The sequence below is a fragment of the Nyctibius grandis genome, chromosome 4, assembly GCF_013368605.1.
Source record: "Nyctibius grandis isolate bNycGra1 chromosome 4, bNycGra1.pri, whole genome shotgun sequence".
Taxonomy (NCBI): domain Eukaryota; kingdom Metazoa; phylum Chordata; class Aves; order Nyctibiiformes; family Nyctibiidae; genus Nyctibius; species Nyctibius grandis.
The window spans coordinates 88911467-88931286 of record NC_090661.1 but is presented as its reverse complement, the minus strand read 5'-3'; the positions used below and the strand labels follow the sequence as shown (position 1 = coordinate 88931286).

At 53.1% G+C, this 19820-nt stretch overlaps 1 protein-coding gene across 1 annotated transcript in view; it reads right to left on the bottom strand.

Annotated features, from left to right (window-relative positions):
- The window catches only part of DNMBP (dynamin binding protein), a 36204-nt gene that overhangs the window by 6636 nt on the left and 9748 nt on the right, over positions 1-19820 (bottom strand). The window contains exons 3-8 of the mRNA XM_068398393.1: positions 17826-17948; positions 15309-17252; positions 2367-2554; positions 1652-1751; positions 968-1115; positions 423-440 (exon numbers count right to left, since the gene is read on the bottom strand). Of these exons, the coding sequence (XP_068254494.1) occupies positions 423-440; positions 968-1115; positions 1652-1751; positions 2367-2554; positions 15309-17252; positions 17826-17948 (2521 nt within the window). The remainder of the gene's footprint in view (positions 1-422; positions 441-967; positions 1116-1651; positions 1752-2366; positions 2555-15308; positions 17253-17825; positions 17949-19820) is intronic.

The window sequence follows — 19820 nt, the reverse complement described above, 5'->3', positions numbered from 1 at the left end:
CAGACCCACTGTGAAATCCTACATAGGCACAGCCTCATACTTACCAGAGCGCCACTTGCTTCGGACTCTGTCCCACCACCCAACTGCCCAGATCTGTCCCCCAGTGCAGGACAGACTGACTGTGCTCAGGACTGCAGCCTGCACACGGCTCTCCTGGCTCCTTGGGGCTGGAAGCTCCCAAAACCTGTTTCCTGCCCAAGACCTCCCCTCACCTCATCACCTGTGCTGCCTGCCTGTGGAGCCCACCCAGTGCCTCTGCTGTGATCACGCCACCGACACCCCACTCCTCCCAGATGTGCCTCCACAAGGCACCGTTAGGGCCCCCTGACATGCACCCAGCCAGTGGCAGGAGGTTAGTTACAAGGGAGCAGCCAGCCCAAGACAGACAGACAAGCGGGGACTAACAGGAAGGATGCACTTACCACTCACTGTACAGGCTCCTGCCGGCCCACAGAGTGCCAAAAAGCAAAGAAAAGCAACTGGTCAATGGGGCAGCAGGCGTGCAATCCCACAGCCAGCGCCTTTGCCCCGTCCCGCAGTGATGCTGCCAAGGCAGCGGGTAGCCCCATCCCCCCAGAGCAGCAGCCAGTGCTGCCGGCTCCCAGGGCATTAACCTCCACAAGCTGGAGCCCTGGAAGTCGCTGAGCCAGGCAAAGCGTCTCCTTTCCTCACTAGCCATGGTAGGGCAGTGCTTGAGGAATAGGAGACCTCAGTCCAGGACATGCCACCTTCTCTATACCTTGGTGGCTTCTGCCCAGAGTTTAAGGGGGCTTACAGGTGTCCCAGAACCTGTGCATTGGGGCAGGGGGCTATTTGAACCCAGAGCCTGGTCAACTATGCAATGACACAGCCAGCCCCTCTCCAGTCACCACCTGAACTGTCCAAACACTGCTGGCAGAGGGGCAGGGATGTTGTAGACTGACCCCCCTACGCCAGCCTGGTGGCCGCCACAGCCAGAGACGCCAACCTGAGGCTATCCAGCAGGTCCAGGAGTAGTTTCTGCATCTTCTCATCCTTCTCATAGGTTTCCAGCAGTGCGATGGACTCATCATGGTTCTGACAATACACCCTATAGACGCTCTCCAGCTCTGCTCGCTGTGCCAGGAACACTGGCCCTGCAGAGAGCAGCAATTCAGTGTCTCCTGGTCCCCAGCTGCTGCCAATAACACTGGCATGTCTCATGGTGAGACGCTCAGTGTCCCCCTTCCACACACACAGCTCAAGAAGACAATGTTACTAGAGCAACCAGGACGCTCCCTCATCGCCCACCAGTACAGAAAGCTCAGTCGATCCAGCTCTCCCAGGGGTGAGGAGTGGGGACACTGGTCACTGGAGCAACACAGAGAGCAAAGGCACAGGCTGCTCAGGGCCTGAGTGGCAAAAGCTGGCAGCGCAGGAGTGAGAAGTGGGGCTCCCTTTGGGGCAAGAGGCCATGGAGAGCCACAGGCACTGTGTTTCTCAGCATAGCGACCCATGGGGCAACACTGATCTCCTCGGCTTCGCTGCTGGACTGATAAGCAGCAACAGGGACCAGCGGGGAGGAAGGCCAAACCCAGTGACACTCTCCTGACATTTAAACTACTCTGTTCTGCCCCACCACTAGCAAAGCCCATCCCAGTCTGCTAAGAAGAGGTAACAGCAGAATTCATACCGATGGCATCTGAAGCCTCCAAGGTGGACAGCAGCTGCTTGGAGAAGCTAATCACCATGTGGATGTTTCCAAAAAGACCCTCAAAGTCTATGTTCTGCATCTGGAGAATGGGCAGAGATGTCATGGATAGGGGAACGTGTTCCAGTCAGACCCAACAGCCCCCACCTTGCCCTCCTGTAACCTATCAGTCCTCAGCTTCACAGTAGCCACCTGGTGTGACCTCCTCCCATCACAGTGACTTCTGTATTCACTCCCTCATCCTCCAGTGCACTGAAACTCACTCCTTATGCGTCCTACCACAGTGTCCTCCTCTTTCCCAGCAATTTCATCCCTGTGTCTGTTCACCTGTTATTCTCCCTCTTCTCCCACCCACTCTGTCCCCATGCCAAGACTCCATATTTTCTTTCTCCTGACAATGAATTTAACCTACAAACCAAACGAAGAAGAACATTTCCTGCCCCAGGAAATGAATCTGTGATACTTGCTGCCAGGTGTCTTGCTCTCAGCAATGGTGAGAGCTCAGCAGGATCCCAAAACAGACGGGCTATTGCTATGAATGCAGGGAACAGTGAGAACCATACTGCTCCTCTCAGCATAGCTGAATGTCCTCTGTAGGTTCCTGTGCTGCTGCTTGGCTGCCTCCAAGAACAAAGTGGACTCAGCATCCTCACCCCATCCCACCAGTGCTGTATTGTAGCTGCCCCCACACTCCTACCTGTGCCTGCTGCAGGGGCACCATGATCCTCTCCACGCACATCTCCAGGTCTCTGATATAGTCCCGCTCTGTCTGGAGCAGTTCCTCAATAACCTTAGACCTCTTCTCCAGTATCCTTTGCTCTGGGCTTTCAGTGGCAGCTGAGGACGTCTCCAGGGATGGTGTCTGGGAGGACAGGAGAGTCATCTCTGCAAGACAGACAAGCAAGATCAGCATCCTCCAGCAAGGATGCAAACAGGAGACAAGCAGCACCTGAACTGGGCCACACACAACCTATAAGACTACTAAACGTGACTGTTGCAGAGCAGGACTGTCCACACAAGGACCTTTCTGGAGAGGCTATCCCCAGCACTCCCTGACCCGGGGCAGCAGGGAGCCCCAGTTTGCTCCCACAGCCTGCTCTCGCAGCACCAGCAACGCTGCAACTCCCTGGCACAGGGCAGCAGGCATCAAGCCACACAAACCTGCTCCAGACTCGTCCCCCAGTGCCAGCCGGGTTCAGACCCCAATCTTAGCTTCGCTCTCCAACTCGGCCGCTCCAGGAAACTCCGTGGGGCTGAGCAGATGGGGAAAGGAGCCCTGCTCCCCTCCTCATCCTCTTCCCAGAGGGCAATGGCGGCAGCCCCCTCCTCTCAGGCTGGGAACAGGGTCTCCATTCTTCAGACCCGGGGCATTTCCATCTGAATGGCCAGAAAGGCCTCGGGCACCCACAAAGGGGCTGCCGGCGGCAAAGCCTGGAGCTGGACTGCAGCAAGCAGAGCTGCACAGGGCCCGGAAAGCTGGGGTGGTGGCAGCCTTCGTCGGGAGGCCGGGGTGGGCACCCAGCGGCCTGGGGTGGCTGGGTGCACCCTATGGGTGGCCACCCTGCCATTGTGTGTGGCCCCGGGGCGGGGAGACCCCCAGGGCCCCAGAGCACAGCCCAGGGACCTGCTTTGTGCCCGGGCCCCCTGCCCCCGGGGGCAGCCTCCTGGCCCTGCGCTGGCATGGTGCTGGGCACAGAGCACAGGTAGCATGGCTGCCCTGCCCGCAGGGGCTGGGGGGCACGGGCAGCTGGCCACCCTCCTCATCCCCCTCCCAGGGCCCCGGCAGCCGCTTTTCCTCCTGGTTTTCTGTCCCACCTGCGGCTCCCAGGCCGGCCCAGCCCCCTCCAGTTTTCATTGAGACATTTTATCCCCCAGCAGATTCCTGGGCCCCAGCCACTTTCTGCCCCACCTGCCTGCTTTTAAAAGCATGTGCCCTCTGGCCAAAAACACAGCAACAGTACCCACCCCCTCCACAAATTCAGGAGAGCCCCTCTCCAGCACCTCCCCGGGACACTCCTCTGAGGCAGGGTCTGGCCCAGAAACACTCAGGGCTCCCCCGTTTTATGGCTGCTTTGCAGAACCGAGGCCCACGGGGTCCCCGAGCCCCTTGCAGCACCCTAGCCTGTCTCAGGTACCTGATTTAAGGCCAGTTGCTGACTTGACAAATGCCAGTCCGCTCCAGCTGCCTCCCACGCATCCCCAGCTGCTCGCTCTCAATGGGATTTTATTAGAGTTGTGGACATGCCCCAGCTCAGACATTTGTAAAAATATTTTTGCAGGACAGGCACTTCCAGATCTCCACCTCCCTGACTTCTCTGGTTACAGCCTCAGGCAACAGCAGCTGTGCCGGGGGGTACTCCGGGGGACACCCAGCAGGGCTTGGGACTTATCCTGGTACCCCAGCACCCACCGTGCACAGCCCCAAGAGATACCCCCGTGCTCCCAGCTGCCCCTGCCCAGGTGCTGGGCATGCCCTGCCCACCTGCAGACAGCCCCCAGCCTTGCTGTGACAGCAGCAGCATGAAATGTGGGATGGGAAACTGCTGCCTCAACCTAAGCATCCCGCCTGCTGCTCTGCCAGGCTGGGTTTTTTGCACTGAAATGACCCAGGAAAGAAGAGAAACACGGCTGAGATGAGACACCAACTCAGCCCATAACCAGCTGAAATCATGCCAACCCTTCCAGCCCTTCCCATTGCAGAGAAGCAGCAACAGAAACCAGCAGCACTGGCATCAAACAGCAACTTTCTGCAGCTACCTGGGCTGAGGATGAACTGTTGTGTCTCTTGCAGAAAAAGCAACCTCAAAATCAGTCCCAGACACCCCGGCAACTGCAGCAAATAGGAAACTCAGCAGAAACCCTGCTCAGAAGATGCCCGCGACGCAGGAGAGAAGATACCCATCTCTCTACGCAGGCGTCTGCTGCCCTGCGTTGAAATTGAGCCTGAGGAGAGCTTGGTGAAGGAGGACTTAGCAGCACAACCAACACTACATTTAGTGAGCAATTATGGTGTATTAGGAAGAGCAGACTCCCTGATTCCTACTGGCAAGCATCCTTAAAAATACCCTCACCAGAGGCACCCTGCATAAGGGAAAAGGCTGGTTTTGGCTAAGTCAATGGCTGTCTTGGCTCCCCACCAGGTAAGTGCCTGATGATGAACTTTATCAACTCAAATGCAGCAGGAGTCTGCGATGAGGGCCTGGGAGCAGCTGCTGGGTTTCACATTTGCTGTTTGCCATTTCCACAGCATCTGCAAAGCCTCAGTAGCAGACCAGGCCCTGCCATGCAAATACCCAAGCGACATCCTGCCTGAGACACAGCGCTTGGAGCCTGAACAGGACACAAGACAGAAAAAGGTACAGGAGGGACAAAGAAACACCAACGTAATATGGTCAGCGGGTCTCTGCAGTTCAAAGAGTTAATAAAGTAACAACAAATGAGTTATTTCAAAGAAGGAGATTTTTTTTTAAGGAATGGTATTTGTTTTGCAGGGGAGCAAGCTCAATTGGGATGGCAACCTGGAAGAAGCAGGAAGGTGTTAATTCGAAATGCAAACAGGGGAGTGAAACCCAGAGGAGGTGGGTGGGTGAGGTGATACTGCAGCATGCGGTGGTCTGGGAAGAATCTTGAAAATGAAGACCAGCCAGAACAACAGCCAGAAATGACCCATGCAGCAGCGCTGAGAAGACAAATGGAAAAGATTACATTTGCCTTGGTCAAAGATTAGGATTTTGCATTTATCCCCAGGCAAAATGCCACCAGATGAAGCTTTGTACAGGACACCTAGGGAGTTTACTGTACTGCCAAATGATCCTGCTGTGCTCCCTGCTTTAGCCACAGCTAAATTGCAGCCACACGTGTGTCTGGCGCCAGCTGACGGAAATGGAGCTGGGGATACCCAGCGCTGCTGGCGAATGCTGCAGCTCCCCACGCTCCACCAAGCAAATCCCAGGCAAGTAAATCTAGGTCAGGCCCTTTCAGAGAGTGCCCTGCGGCGAGGATTTGACTGACACTCGTGAGATTGCCAGCTCCATGACACCTTTCCTCCGCAAGTCTCAAATCCTCGCCTGTGGAAGGGAAATTAAAACCTTCCCTGCACAAGTTTTAAGTCCACAGTAGTCATCAGCTCAGCTTGTCTGACCTGGCATGATGCTGGCCACCAGTTCTACCCACTTGTACTGTATCAGTGTGTGCATTATTTTGAAAACTTATACAGATTAATTCTCCTCTGGCCTTCTTGCTTTTTCTGAGTATTTCAAGATTCATTTAAAAACAAGGCTATGCTGCAGCCAAGTCTCTTAGGACTCCTACTGTTTATCACTAATCCAGCATCCTTCTTCAGCAATGAACTCAAAAGTCATCCAGCTTCTTTCCAAACACTTGCAGTTCAAAAAATTCATGTACAGAATTTGTTTTTAATATTTGGCTCTTCTACATAACTGATGTGTATAATGCTTAGGATTTGTTTATGATGCATTTGAAAAGTGTCATTTTTTGTATTTCATACCATCTCTGTGCCATACCATTTCTTCCTTGTTATACATTCTTGTATGTCTAATTGCAGCTTTCCCTAAATGACGCTTATTAAGCATTTAACTAAACCCACCCTCTTTCACAGCTGTGGTTTTTGGTCATCTAATAAATGCTTTTTAAACAAATCTCCATTTTACTTCACAGATTTTCTATTTAGATGTTACCTTTCAATCTGAGTCATCACGCCCATCAACTCTGGAGGCACTAAGACACACACAACAGCTGGAATGGGCTTCGTTAGCCTGCAGGAATGCAACTGGTATTTCTAATGAAGCCACCAAATTCCAGTTCAGTGACAAATTCGTGTTTACCCGTGACACAGATGCCAAACAGGCATTCAGAAATACATTTCCATAAACAGTGTTCTCAATCACAATTTTCAGAGACTCAAATTTTGTTCTCTCATAGGTTGCATGAGCTCTGCAATCTGCCTCTCTAAATTAAAACCTCTAACAACATCGTTTCCTCTATCCCCTTTGGCGCATTTGTGGCAAATCATTGTCTCTCTGGGTTGGTTTGATAGTCTCCGACAGCCTCCCAGGAGTGCCTGCTTTTGAGCTTTGCTAGTTTGCCTGCTGACACATAGGAGATTCAATACCGACTCATAACCCAGCCCCTGGCAATCGAGGTGTCAAGATGGATCACACTCCCACCTCTGCCCTTCCTGTGGAGGCCGAGATTTACCATCGCACTCACACGGCTCATCCTGCTTGTCTCAGAAATGCCAGTTTCACCAACTTTTTTCCAATCAATGAAAAATTCTAATCCTTATTACTCAACCTCCTTGGGGGAGCACACACACAATTAGAGGTTTTCTCCCTGCCCCACTGTGGAAGCGGAGTTGACCCATGAAGACCAGATCCAACAGGATGTGTGTCCATCATGCACAGGCTGGGGGCTCACCCAAAGGGCTGCATCGCCCCCCAACTCCTCCTCGTTGGGGCTCACCTGCCAGCATCCTCCATGGCACGGCGCAGCCTGCGCGGCACCCAGGCTGCTAACGCAAGCTGTAGAGGGACATGCTGCCCATCAGCGCTGAGGACAATCCCTTGCACCAGCTCGGTAAGCACGAATCTCTGATGGGAGAGGCGAGCCCAGCCCCAGGCTCACAGCTCAGCAGTCAAGCAGTGACTCAGGACAAACCAAACCAGCTGCAAATATTCGAAGTATGTGGACACCAGGAGGGGAGGAGCCACTGCCTGCCATGAGAAGAGAGGGGATGAAACTAGGGCAGGGACTAATTAATCTGAGCGAAAGGCTAAACTCGCTGCCAGGAGCAAGATCTGGCCGGGGTGACAACCCTCACTCTGGACATTGGTAATAAGCCTGTAACAGAATATATCCACTGCTCCAAAAGCAACAGACTGGATATATTATTCAGTGTCTCATTGCTCTTCAGGAGAAAGCAGGGGGTGCAGCAGAGAGGTGCCATGGCAAAAGAGGGCTTCAGCACACAGAAGTGAATTCAGCCTTGGCAGAGTCCTGAGGCCAAGGAGATAAATCCAGACAAACCATAAAAATGAGCTGAACGGGTACAGACTGGGGACACTTCTCCAGGGCCACTGGAACCGCTTGATGTCTCAAAGATGTCTCATGTAGAGCCTGCTTGGTGGGGACGTCCCTATGCCCAGGTAAGATGACAACCATTCTCCCAACATAGCCCTGCTGCATTCACTGTGAACAGGGGATGGTCCCAACCTGTGACGCAGAAAAAAGTGAAGTCATATGATGGTCTGCAAAGAGCTAACCTTCCAAAGCCGAGGCAGAGCATCAACAAAAGTGACTGGGAGCAAAAACACTGATGGAAAAAAAGAATGAAAGCTGGAAGTTCTAGAAAATAACTTTTTAAAGTAGATAACCCAAAAACCACAGTTATACAATCAAGAAAGAGAACAATATTGATAAAAAAATCTGTCCTGGGTCTGTGCTTCAATAAAAGCAGCAAATATAAATAAAGGAATGAATACAGAAAAACAGATAATAGACAATACACACACCAGAAACTTCAAAGTACAGAAAAACGAGGAAAGCAGAAACAGGACCTTGCTAAGTGGCATCTCAAAAACCCATTGCCAGTGGAGAATATCCAGAAAAGAGGGCATTCCCAACCAGATTCTCCAGGGACTGTATTTAGAGTTGCTCCTACATAATATTTTTAAAGTAAATGGAAAATTACTGCTGTCATATAGTGAACTGAGCATCGATTCAACAGCATCACAAATAAAGATGAACCATACAAGTCACTGAGTGACCCAAGGTATTGTGAAGAAGATGGAATTATTCAAACCAAGCAGCTTTAATGCAGATGAATGCATTATTGTATTAATAGGGAAAAGAAATGCAGCCGCGTGCAGGGTTGTATTCTGGGGTGTAACCTTTTGGCCAAAACTCGTCAGGAGTTCCCTGAGCGCTGCAGAGGTGGATTGGGGCCCTTGGGCAAGGGCACAGGAGCGTGGCAAGGTATACCCCTGTGCAGGGAAGTGCTGACATCCACCCAGAACGCCTCATGCAGCTCTGAAGCCCACTATATAGAAGAGTATGAACTGAAAAATGAGTGAGGATCAGGAAAAACAAACACTGAAAGGTCTTCCTGTGAGTCTTTGCCATGAGTATTTTAAGACTCTCTTCACTACAGAGAACTGAAGACTGAAAAATTACTTAATTACAGTACCTGCCTGAGAGGAAAACACCATCAACTAAAAAGCTCTAATTTAGTAGTAAAAGGTTGGGGTTCAGAGCTGAAATGCAACACATTAGCATGCAAAACATGTAAGAGTGATGGTGACTAAGCAGCAAAGCTGTGACAGGAGGGTTCTCCTTCTGTTGATGTGGCAGGCAGACACATCTGAGTCTCATCCCAGAAGAGATGCTCTACCCAAGTAGCTGTCATCGGGCTGCACCGCAGAGAAATTTCTAAGAACTATAATAACCCCGCCTACAGAAAAGATCGGGCCATGTCATCTCTCACAGGGCTTTCAAGTCCTAAATTCTGTTACTCTGTGGAGAGGAGGAGGAACCTGGGAGAGAAGCAGGCAGTGTTAGAAAAGGTGTCTGGAGCACACATAGAGGGAAAACCAGAGCAGACTTTTTTTCTATCAGCTGGACAGGAGGATGTCTGCCATCAAGCGTGATGGGAGGGCTTTTGGGGAGGCTCCCAGGTGCTCGTGAGGTCTTACAACGAGGCAGCAAAGAAGCGCTGGTGCTGGCGAGGTCTTACAGAGGCAGCTATGGCAGCAAAGTATATTTGCCAAGGAGGGCTGTTGTTGGTGCAGCACTGTGCCCCAGCAGGGCAGGAGGAGGAACTTCACAGGGAACTGCAGCCAGAAACGGGCTTAGAGAAGGCCTGGAGGCTTCCTCCTCTGTTCCTGCTGTGGGACACCAGCCTTGCACCTCCTGCAGCCGCTCCCCTGCCCCTGAGCCTGCCATAGCAGGGAAAAAAATCCAACACCTCCTCACAGCACAAGCATGGGTGTATGCAGCGTCTCATTGAACATCAGAGGAGCAAAGGCTCTCGCCCGGCATTGCAGTCTGTCCCCTCAGCTCTTGCAAAAGCCGGCCAGGCCAGCACTGCTTCAGCCTCCCAAGGCTTTGTGGGACGTTTCTCTCCCAGCTCTGCTCCTGGCTCCTCCTAGCTTCCCCGCTGCCCTCTGGACGTCCTGGCACTGCAAAGCCTCTCCCTTCCCTCGCCCTGGGGACACAGCCGAGCAAAGTCCCACCCTACCAGGGCGGCTGAGAGCGCAGAAATGCAGCCGGCGGAGCCTGATTAATCAAATACCTCCAGAGGACAGATTTCACGCTGTTTAAGCTGACAGGCAGCTGCAGCCTCCAGCTCTGCCACCTCTTTGGCCGCAGCATTGTGGTGCTGTTTTCCTCTGCATTTCAACCATCCTTCATGGAGAGTTCACATGTGTCTGAGACAGACGCCGGCAGAAAGGGAGCAGAAGCAAACAGGTTTTCAGGTACACGGCTGCCCAACAGGGAGGCAAGTCCACCAAGAACTGCTCTTTCACTCCCTCTGCCCAGACCCTACCGCCTTGCTGCCCCTTCCCCAACACACGCTAATATTCTTGCAACAAGAAGCCAAGCCCCACAAAGCTGCCTGCAGCTGATTCTGTCCCAGCCACAGCATTAATGGGATGATTTTGCCCATGCAAAGACAGCCTGGGCCCTCCAGCTTTGGTATCTCTCCAGCTCCAGGATGCCAGCTGATGGGACTGGAGACCCAGGGATGGCTCGGGGACCCAGGACACAGGGCACGCAGCTGCTGTAGCATGGGCAAGGGACCACTGAGGTACTGAGGGGCTGGCAATGCAGGAGGTACCATTCGCGTCTGAGACGGCCCCCCAACGCGCAGGTACCCCGGTGTCCTGCCCATATGTAATTATGCAACTACAAGTACTTGCCTTCCGCTTATGTCCAAGTGCTACAACAACAACTTCCCCTATTCCCTGCTTCGTGCTGCCTGCGAACAGCTGCCATACTCGCCCTCTGCAGGGTCAGGAATTGGTTCCTACACACAGAATCTGTTCCTGATGGGTTATAAAAGTAAAACAGGCAGGGGGAATAACCCCATCACCTCACCCTTTCCCCATGAGGAACCTCCTTGGGGCCCTGCAAGAGCAGACGAATCAGGGCCACAGGTTTTACGGTGTACCCTAAACACTCAGGGCACAGACGGAGGAGCGATCAAAAGGACAGCAGTGAGCCATGGGTCTGTGCCGCCTGGGCTTCCCTCCCATCTGGGCCTCTGCGAAATGGGGGCAAGAGCCCTTGCGGGGCAGGTTGGTGACTGTACAGAGGGGTAACGATAATGATGCCCATTTCAGCAAGCCCCAGGGTTTCCCTCAAGAGCCCGGCTGTGCCGGCCACCTGCCTGTGCCAGAGTCCCGGTGCTGCCCTGGTGCCAGGGCAGGGAGAAGGCACACCCAAGGCAACTGCCCAGCATTTCCCTGTGTACCTCGCTTCTCCTTCCTGGTCTGCACAAACTCTGAGTGCCGCAGGGCGCTGGGAGCCGTCCGTCTGTAGAAGCTGTTTCGCTGCAGCACGGAGGCCCCCCTGCTTGCCTCCTTGGCCTCCTGCTCCCAGATCTGGCTCCAGTCTGGCCGGCCTGTGCGTGCCCTTGAGTGCTCTGCTCCGCTGCTGCTCCTGGCTGGCATCCCGGGCCCTGGGGCTGCTCCTTTCAGCTCCCCATGGTTGTTGTAGTCCATGTCCTGCATCTTGGACTGTGTGTAGCAGGTACCTGACCCCAGGCTCATGCTACCATCTCCTGAGGATGAGACTGCAAATGTAGAAGCTTCACAATCTCTGTCCAGACTGCTGCGGTCCGTGACATGGCCTTTGGGCTGCCTGTGCCGCTCAAAGTCTTCTTGGTCTTCTTGGTCCCTGACACCTATATACTGCCTTTCCTGCTCTCTATATGCCCCAGAACCTCCATTCTCTCTATAGCACTTTTCCCCTTCCCTATATACTTGATTGCTTCCATCTTCTCTATACTGCCTTCTCCTCTCCCTATACTCCCCAGAGTCCCTCTCCTGCCTATACCACCTTTCCTTTTCTCCATAATGTCTTTCATCCTCACTGTAGTCCCTAGAATCTCTGTCCTCCTGATACCACCTTCCACCCTCCCTATAGTCTCCAGGGTCTCTATCCTCTCTATACTGCCTTCCCCCCTCCCTATACTGCCCAGGTACTCTGTCCTCTCTGTACCGCCCTTCTCTTATCTCAGAACTGCAGTGTCTGTATCGATTGCCCTCCCTCTTATACACCCTATAGTTTCTATCCTCTGTAGCCTGGCTTTTGCCTTCCCAAGCGCCGTCTCCTCTCCTGTAGTCTGTGTACTGGATATCTCCCTTCCAAAAACCTCCACAGTCTCCATTCATGTTCCGCTGGTCCATGGAGATGACCTCCCCTCTCCTGTAACCATCCCAGCCACTGTCTGCTCCCTGGCAGCCTGGGTACTGCCTCCTCGCCCTGCGTCTGTCATTGCAGCGAGCCTCACCACACAGCGCGGCCACGCCAGCCATGTCCCCTCTCTGCACGGCACAACAGTCCTCATATTCCCAGCCGAGGAGCCGCAGCTCCTGCCTCAGATCCTCCACACCGTGTTCTGTCCCAGGGTAAGTGCACATAATCCTGCCGGGGCGCGGCGCAGGTGCTGACTCCGTTTGCTACCTGCTCCCTGAGCCCAAGCCTGGGCTGACGCCGCTTCTCCGCTCTGCTCCAGTGCTCCCGTCCCAAGTGAAACGCAGGCGCCGCTTCCTGAAACCAGCCAGCAAGGGTACGAAGAGGCGCAGGCCCAATCACTGCCAGCCCCAGCCTCCTCCACCTGCTGCCCAAAGTAATCAGTAACCAGCCCCGAGGAGGGAGGCCAGGGCTGGGCAGGCTCTCACTGCCCAAACCGGCTCCGTGGCTTTGACAAAGCCTCTCTGCAGGCAGCTTAGAGGCAGGGAAAAGGAGGGCACTGGAGCATGCGGAGGCCCTGCCCCAAGACCAGCATCCTCAGGGAAGGGAAAGAGATTGTGTGTGAAACCGCAGGAAGCCACAAACCAGAGATGGGAGACCAGATCTCCTTCCACTGCCTTCACGCTCCCGCCAGCACAGAAGCTAAACGACGTGGACTAGCAGATGCTGGGCTCTGCTCCACACCTCATGGGGGAACACCAAGGCCTTCAGGCTGCCCCTGGCTCAAATCTGATGCTGAGCCCACCCTTTTCCCAGCGCTCACCCACAGGTCCTGGGAAGAGCAGGAGAGGAGCAGCTCCCTGTGTGACAGAGCATCAGCAAGCGGTGCCTATGCAGTGCCACATAGCCACAGCTGCCCGGTTCCCTGCTCCAGGGCGAATGGCTGGTCTCCTCACTGACAGGAACAGGCTTGAAGGGACTATCTGGGTTATGGTGCCAACACACAATATAAGTTTCCAGGAGACTATAGAAACACGCACTCCAGTAGCATCTCTCACTGCAGGGCACAACATATTCCCAGTTTTCCACGCTAAATGCAGGAGCTCCTATAAGAAACCAAGAAACAACCACAACACGTCCTAGACAGAAAGTGGGAGAAGTCCATGGACGTCATCCATATCTCAGGTTCTTGCAACACTTGTTAGGTATGCACAGCTGCTCCCAGATGGTAGAAGACAAAAATAAAACCAATGCACCCTCCTACTCCAACTGCAGGAGGGCAAGCACTAATCCTGCCCAAGACTGGTGATCAGCAAAGCCCCCAGTGTGCACCCAAGACATGTCAAAGAAGCAACTGCAGATTTTAAACATGTATTTTAGAAAACCACATACTTCCTGCTCTTCCTTTGGCTCCCCAAAGGACACACCAAGGGGCTGGGTTCCACCAAGACTATGCCAGCCCTGCTTTGTTTGCTGGTCAATGCTTGGGGAAAGCTTTTCTCCCTCTGGCATGCCTCCATGTGTCCCTAGCAGTGGCAAGGCAGAGGCCACACCTGAGGCATGGTGCAAACACGTTTTGCTGAGCTGATGCAACACCCCGTTACTGATCTGTCCCACTGCACTAAAGGTGGGCTAGCAAGCCTGAGACATGCTGTCTGGCCACATGCAGATGTGGCAGGAGGGATGCGACAGAGCTTGGGTAGGGCACATCTTTATCATAGGACCACAGAGGCAACTTATAAATCCTCAGGTTTCTTGAAGTGGTGAAAAATCCCCCGGAACTTCTAAGAGGATAATTTGACAGGTAGGATGTCTCAGGATAGTGTTAGTTCCTGTCTAAAACCTCCAGTTCCAGTAAACACCAGGGCACAGGTTCAGCAGGACCTGTCCTCTGTCAGGAGGTGCTGGAACAGTAGGAGACCTTTCCCAACAAGATCCATCCCATCAGAAAATTTCCCTTGATCCAGCCTAGAGTTTCCTCTTCCTACCTTCAAGTTACTTCATCTAGCCTCAACTCCTCTAAGCCTCCTTCTAAGTATCCCTCTCACATGCCACTGACGTGGAGGCTGTTTGTCACCCTGTTTCCCTGGTGCACCCATATCATCCTTCATTCCCATGTGCTCTGCATCAGATGCGATCCTGCGGCAAAGCGCCTGGGCTCCCCAGCACTGATGAAGCAGTGGGAGGATGGAGGCAATGAAGTCAGAGTGAGTAATCCCCAGGCAGGAGTTGGCATTTCACTCCACCTCCCGCGTGCAGTGCCCACATTTCCTGCACATCGTGGGTTTCGGTAACAGAACTGTAGTGTCAGAGCTCCTGGGAGAAGCTGGGGAAGGGACTGTGGGAGCTGTAGGTGGTCCTGTCTTTCCACTTTGTCTACTGTAATATCAAGTATAACGTAATTAACAGTAATGATCTTTATATGGCATCTTTGGGTTTCGGAGCCCAAATGTGCTGATATAAACAGGGAAAATTTCTCCTCCCCGAGTAATTTTTCTGGGCTGCAAGGACAAAAGTAATCTTTTTGGCTACAGACATGCTGCAATTTAAAGCTCTTTGTTGCTGTTACCAACAGTGCAGCCTCATGGATGGCAGGAGCACAGGGCAGGCTTTACTTTTTGCCCACTAACCCTCCCCACTCCCAGGCCAGGTTCAGTGCCCTTCTGTGCATCCCTTTTGATTTGAGTGACAAGTCCCCCAAAGGTCTGTATCACCACCAGTGCAGAAACCACAGGAAACCCAGTGCTCTGACAGGATGAGGGCAGTCACGTCACAGACTCCAACTCAGATCTCAACTGCAGGAGCACCAGCAAAGCCACTCTGAAGCTGCTGCTCACTCCCCTACAGCTAAGAGTGGGTAAGGCAGGGAGGTTGAACCTGTAGCAGCTGTGTTTTTGCTTGAGAGCAAGGACACACTGGGAATGTATCAGAAGAGGGCTCTTGATGTACGGTGGAGCTGGAAGAGGAGATGGGAGAATTGGAAGGAAAAGGAGGTGGGGAAGGCCAGGGCTGAGGGATGTCCAGAGAATGACACTGTGGTTCTCTGAGGCAAAGTTGTGATGATTTGTACTGCAACAACGCTTACAAAACGACCAAAATTAGGAATTAAAGAAGGAAATAGAAGACTGGCTCCAACAGTGCCTGTACGCAGCAGGGGCCAACTGTCCCCCTGAAGCACCCCCATCCCATACCACTGCAGACTCACCTCTCAGCTCCTGTAGCTCTACGCTGAGGCTCTCGATGTTGGAGTCACAGAAATCAAGGTTTTCCAGGGTTTCTGCTCTCACCAGCTCATCCTGCTGCTCCTCCAGCATCAGGCTTAGCTCAGCGCGGGTCTTGCCGTAAGCCTCCAGGTCTCGCTCCACCTCTCCGATCCTTGTCAGCAGAATGGAGCAGGGGGAAGCTGATCCTGCCCGTGTCAAGTCCTCATGTCCCTCCTCTGCCTGCTGCTCCTGGGCGCTGGGCTGAAGCTGCGGAGGGGCTACACTCCTCCGCTGGTTGCTTGATGGAGGCCGGGGCGCAGGCCGGGAGGGCTTCAACGAGAAGCACAGAGACCTGTCTTTGGGTACCTGGCCACCCAGTGTGTGTGCAGAGGTTGTCACAAGGCTTCTGGGCCGAGGAGGGGGTGGCCTCAGGGCCTTCCTTCTCTCTGGCTGCCTGGCCTGGGGGGCACACTCAGGAGACCCACGGACAATGTCCTTCTCAGAGCTGTAGTCCAAGATAGAGAAGTGTCGGGAGACCTTGTCCTGCTCAGTGCCGGTAGTTGTCAGACTCTTCTCAAACTGCGCCAGCTGTTCTGTCAGTTTGGAGTCGAGGTCCGTGCAGCTGTCCCCCTGCGCTGCGAGCGGGATGCATTCCCCCCAGCTCCCAGCCCACGTGTCCAGGCCCACCTGGGCACCCCCCAAGCTGGAGGAATAAGGTTTGGACTTCTCCTGTTGACCGTCCACCACATCGTCCAGGTGCTCGGCGCTGCTCCGGCTCTCCTGGGGCTCGGATGCTGCCCAGCTGTTAGGAGAACAAATCACCTGGCTCCTGCAAGGATCTGGGGGGCAGTGGGGAGCCTGCGGGGGCACAGTGGGACTGTCTCCATCATGCTCAGGCAGGGTGCGAGTTTCCGAGTTTCCTGGGGAGGCTGAAACAGTCCCCCCAGGCTTCAACTCACCTGCTTGGCTAGGCCTGTTGCCCCGTTGGGGAGGAAGCTGGGCAGCGGGGAGAAGGCCATTGACTGTCTTTGTATGATCAAAGGGGAGGGAGTCTGCTGTGCCTTTGGGACGTGGCCCTTGGTGTCCAGTGCCAGGAAAGGCCTGATGCTGTTTCAAATCTGTGCCAAGATGACTCTCTGTTCTCCCTGCCGTGTGAGACAACATGGTGGCAGGCTCAGGGTGTGCAGCCGAGCCATCCTCCTTTTCCCTGCCATCTTTCCCTGGCAAAGGAAGAGCTTTGGAGCAGGTGCTTTCCAAGTGTTGATGGATGGTGACTCCACAGCTGTCTCCACCTTGGGGATCCCCAGCACCCGCCTTTTCCCTGCAAGGCTCAGAGGCTTCCAGCCTCACAAATCTGTGTGGAAAGATGCCGCGTTTCCCCCTCAGCTCCCCCTCCAGCCAGCCATCGTCCAGAACACCTATGATCCGAATCCTGTCACCTACATCAAAATCCAGTTCCTTGGACTCCAGGGCTTGGAACTGATAGAGGGCAACACCATAGGTGCTCCCTGGCTCCTCCTCCTCCCTGGGGGGCATCTCCACTGTTCCATTGGTGTCACAAGTCCCTGTGGGCTCTGGATCTGCTGAGGTTCCTGGTGCTCGCAGAGGAGTAAGCAGTTCCACAAAACCCTCTGGGAAGATGCCCCTGTGGCCCCTGAGCTCGCCTTCGAACCAGCCAGGCTCTGGGACACCAACAATGTTGATCACATCCCCTTCCCTGAAGTCCAGCTCCTCCTCCAGCTGAGCAGACAGGTCCATCAGGGCCCGGGCTTGGCCCAGCGAGTAGGCAGGTACCTCCAGGAGAGCATTCTGGGACAGCTGACGGCTCCGAACTGAAAGGCACAGCTCCCGCACACATGATGAGGGGAAAAAGCCCTTGGAACCCCAGCTGCTTCGGCCCTGGAGCCAGCTGGAGGCCAGGGAACCCCCCAGGACCACCAGGTCTCCTGCAGGGAAAGAGACACACCAGTTCAAAACTGCCCTCACGATTGCTTCTCACCTCTTATTCCTGCCTCCCCATATCTTTCCTGGCTGTGGGTAAGGTCTAGTACTCTGCACCGAGAGCACTGCATGCTGGGGATGCACAAGAGCACTGAATGGACATAAGGTGTGAAGCATTGGCAGCTTCTTGCACACACATAGCTAAGATACACAGTTTTGGCTCCATGACTTTCTATCTGCTAAGCCATGAAGGTGTACCAAAGCTTTGATTTCTCCTCAACCGCAAGTCCTTCAATCTGGGGATTGAAGGGCAGTTAAAAGGTAGCTGTAAGTCTACTATGATCACATAACTCTGATATTTGGAGGTTCAAGAGTAATTATAGATCATGAGAAACTGGTATCAGGGTGGCAGAAGCCCATAGGTCCATGGTGAATTTGACATGACACATGTCATGAGGTATTAGGAAATTCCCTGTCTCTCCTGCCACTCTGGGCAGGATGCTGTGACTAGGTTCATGCTTCTGGAATGACAGGTGAGAGCTACAAGATGCAAAGCAAAGGAAGGGAATGGAGATTACCTCTCTGCAATGACAAGCTCCCTGGCTCTTGAGATGTGAAGTCACTGGTACAAACGAATAGTTTTTCTCCCTGCTTCAGAGGGGGAATATCCACAGGTTCCACAAAGCTGCTAGGAAACTGCCCTAAAATGAGAAGCAGTTGTCAGCAATGAGTCTTTGCTGTAAGTCACCACCACACCCTCCACCCTCCTTCCAGATTTTGGGATCTGTTCATCTCTTGCTAAAGGAAAAGACCCAGCTACTCAGGGCACCTCAGTAGCATGGTGGAAGAGGAATGAGTTTGGGAGTCAGGAATTCCTGAGGTTTTAAATGCTCAAGAGCTAACAGAGAACAAAAAGTTTTGTGCCCTCAGCTCACTCCAGGCAACCAACAGGCTGTGTTCATTACTAGGACTGTGCCATCAGCACAGAGGTTCTGGGAACAGACACACTAGGTTTCCTCTGCTTTCATTGCTTGCTTCCCAATTCAGAGCAATGATGAGGACTGAGAGACTCAGTGGTGCCGTACCATCGAGACCAATGTCTTCTCCTGGGCACATCCATCTGGTGCTCCTCACTCTGTAAGGCTTGGCCCCTTCACAGACTTAGTGCAGAATTCAGACCACCACACTCAGGATGGCCACATGTGTGAGTCACAGGCTCTATCACAGCTTCAGCGCTGCTGAGGCTCCAGGAACCTTCCCCACTTTATCACCTATCTGCATCTATTCGCCACGGCACCCACTGCTGGATGCCCAGCTATTCTGTGCAGGCCACAGCCAGACAGGACAGCACACACTTGGCCATTGCAAGATACCACTCAGCTACTAATTTCAGTCCTGGGAGCACTGGACGTGGCAGAGCCCACTGCAAAGGCTACTACAAATGTCATTCCCATCTTTTATAATTTTTGGCAAGGAGAAATGATGGAACATGGGCTAGTAGCACTCCCCGCATTCACTCTTGATGACCCCATCCACATTCTCCAATAAAACTTGGAGACACCATATCCCAGACAGCCAGAACTTTGTACTGGGTTTAGGCAGCTTGGCATCTGCTGTCATTAACCTGAGGTGCAACCAGCAGCCCACAGCCTGCTAGTCTCAGTGGCTTCCTTCACAGTTTTAACCAACTTCAGCTCTTTTTCCATGTCTTAGTTTCCTGCTCTGTACATGGAAACAACCTAATGATGTTAGAAATGAAGTCATGGAGCTACATTAATTATTCCCCACAGAGTATTGAGTACTATTATTGGTAGGCTGCAGCACCTCCACAGCTTCTATTCAAAAGGGCTTTTTAAGATCCCTACAACTTTAGCTTAGAAAACTGGGCAGAAAACTATAACAGCTGTTCCCAGGGAAAGCAGGAATGCAAGTGGGTTTTGAGTTAAAGGTCATTAAAAACGATTCGGTTTGACTTCAGCGTGTTTCTTTACCCTTGAGCTACAACACACATCTGTTTATTATTCCTTAATAGTTCATCTTCTTGAGAACAAGCACATCAGTCATGCTGGGAGACAAAACTGTGGTGAAGTAGATACTGGTGATTTCTGCAGAAGTAATTTGTGCCCAATGAGTTCAGCACTAGCAGGATCAGGCACGCACTCATTCAATGCCATTTATCAGCTATGTGGAGCACAGGAGAGAAGTCCTCCTCTCCACCTTTGCTACTGTCCATCTTTGTTTTAGCCAGGAGACAGCCTGCAGCTGTTAGCAGAGTCCAGACTGCTGCTGCAAGAGCAGCCCCATCTCCATGGTCAGGGATGAAACTCCAATCCCACCCTCATGCTGAGGACAGAGTCAGGCTTATGCTTTGAAGTGGCCTGGTTTTCATCTCCCTGACAGCTCACGCATCCTCCTGACATCAGTATTAAGATGAGAAAGAGCTGCTTAAAAAGGTACTATGAGACTGTGTTTCACTAAGAGCATTTTGCTGCTTCAGAAGTTTCTCACACCCCTCCAAAAGTGTAACAGACTTGCACACTACTTCAGGCACCCAGATACTGATGGCAGCTTGT